This window comes from the organism of the source record quoted next, unplaced genomic scaffold, assembly GCF_019419815.1.
Source record: "Pyrus x bretschneideri cultivar Hongxiangsu unplaced genomic scaffold, Pyrus_bretschneideri_v1 Contig10, whole genome shotgun sequence".
NCBI classification, from domain to species: Eukaryota; Viridiplantae; Streptophyta; class Magnoliopsida; order Rosales; family Rosaceae; genus Pyrus; species Pyrus x bretschneideri.
Genome location: NW_025999391.1, coordinates 7,802,435 through 7,804,269, shown reverse-complemented (window position 1 = coordinate 7,804,269; position 1,835 = coordinate 7,802,435). Strand labels below are relative to the sequence as shown.

At 40.4% G+C, this 1,835-nt stretch overlaps 1 protein-coding gene across 1 annotated transcript; it reads left to right on the top strand.

Moving 5' to 3' along the window:
- Positions 1-571: 571 nt before the first annotated feature.
- LOC103942125 (probable carboxylesterase 12) lies at positions 572-1,578 on the top strand. The gene has a single exon (XM_009352335.3). It carries the CDS (start codon positions 622-624, stop codon positions 1,558-1,560), a length of 939 nt encoding a protein of 312 aa, XP_009350610.2. The 5' UTR covers positions 572-621; the 3' UTR covers positions 1,561-1,578.
- The last annotated feature ends 257 nt before the right edge of the window (positions 1,579-1,835 follow it).

The following is a 1,835-nucleotide window of genomic DNA, read 5'->3' as shown; positions in this document are numbered from 1 at the left end:
TTTGAAAAATGATTATGAACCTAGACAGTCGGCGCACAGCCTTTTGAAAATTCTTTGGCGTCCTAACAAAGTTAGAGCGACGTTGGGCAGATACCATATTATTATAAAATTAGGCCATACTAATAAAAGTAAACTCTACTTCAGTTAGAACAATAATCTTATTACATGCACAAAAATGACACCATTGTGGATATACTCTAATATAGTTTGGCACTTTTATTGTATATGAGATCCAGTTGTATTCGATCGTGTCTAGATAAAAAGCAACTTATAAGGTACACCTGCATATTCTGACATTCAACGTTAATAATATAGTTCCACGTGAAGACAAATTTATAATATTTTTGTACCATTAACACGAGACGTTACGGTAACTATCTATCCATACAATAGAAGTGGTCTCCTAACATTTTCTATAAATTTATTAGAATTTTCTAAAACTGTATGCATGAGTTTCATCACGATCGGCAACGACCGTAATATGGTCTATAAAAAGCAATCAAGTCCCTCAGTTCCATTCAATAGACAGCTTCTTACCATTATTAGGTAACTTCATCTCGGTGAGAAGAGCTCGGGTAACCTCCAAAGACGCCGATTGTCTCCTATTCCTTGAATCCAAACATGACAAACGAAGTAGCCCATGATCTCTCTCCATTCATCAAAACATACAAAGATGGTCGAGTCGAGAGACTCTTAGGCACATCCACAGTCCCTCCATCAACGCCCCAAATCGGTGTCCAATCCAAAGACGTCGTGATCTCACAAGAACCACCCATATCCGCAAGGCTTTACCTCCCCAAATCCGCCACCAACTCAACCGACAAGCTCCCTCTTCTCGTTTACTTCCATGGAGGGGGGTTCTGTGTGGAAAGCGCTTTTTCTCCCACATATCACAACTACCTCAACTCCTTAGTATCCGAGGCCAATGTTGTTGCTGTCTCTGTTGAATATAGGCTTGCCCCAGAGCACCCTCTTCCGGCTGCTTACAATGATTCATGGGATGCTGTTAAATGGGTTGCTTCTCATTTTGATGGGAACGGCTTTGAAGATTGGCTAAATCGCTACGCAGATTGTCATCGCGTGTTCTTCGCTGGCGACAGCGCTGGGGCTAATATAGCATACAACCTGGCTTCGAAATTAGGGTCCGAGGGGTTGGATGGTGTTAAGCTTTTTGGGCTTGTATTGATACATCCATACTTTTGGGGGACAGAACCAGTTGGGGGAGAGTTAACTACCCCAGAAGCTACAAGAGAGTTTATGGCTGGTTTGTGGCGTTTTGTGCACCCTTCGACTAGTGGATCCGATGACCCGCTTATAAACCCGTGTAAGGATCCGAAACTGGCGGAGTTGGGTTGTGAGAAAGTGTTGATTTTTGCTGCTGAGAAAGATGCGTTGAAAGATAGGGCATGGCATTATGGTGAGACACTGAGAAAGTGTGGGTGCTGTGCGGCTGTGGAGGTGATAGAATCAAAGGGGGAGGAGCATGTCTTCCATCTGTTCAATCCCACTTGTGAGAATGCTGTGGCCATGAAGAAAAAGATTTCTTCTTTCTTGAATTAGAAAGAAATTTTATTGGTACTCTAAAAACATTAATACACATTTTTCTCTTTTTACTTTTAGCACTTAAAACGAGTGTCTTCATGACATTTTTAGAATACAAATAACAGCTGCTTATGAGTGGTTTACCCTTTTTTTTTTTAGTTTCACCAGCTATATATTTTATTCATTTGTTTTATGCCTTGTACACTACTACGAACTTCCTATTTTTTGTGTATGTTTCTTGGTTAAAACTTTCTGATATTACATATGTACTTTTTTGAACAATAAAAATGTAC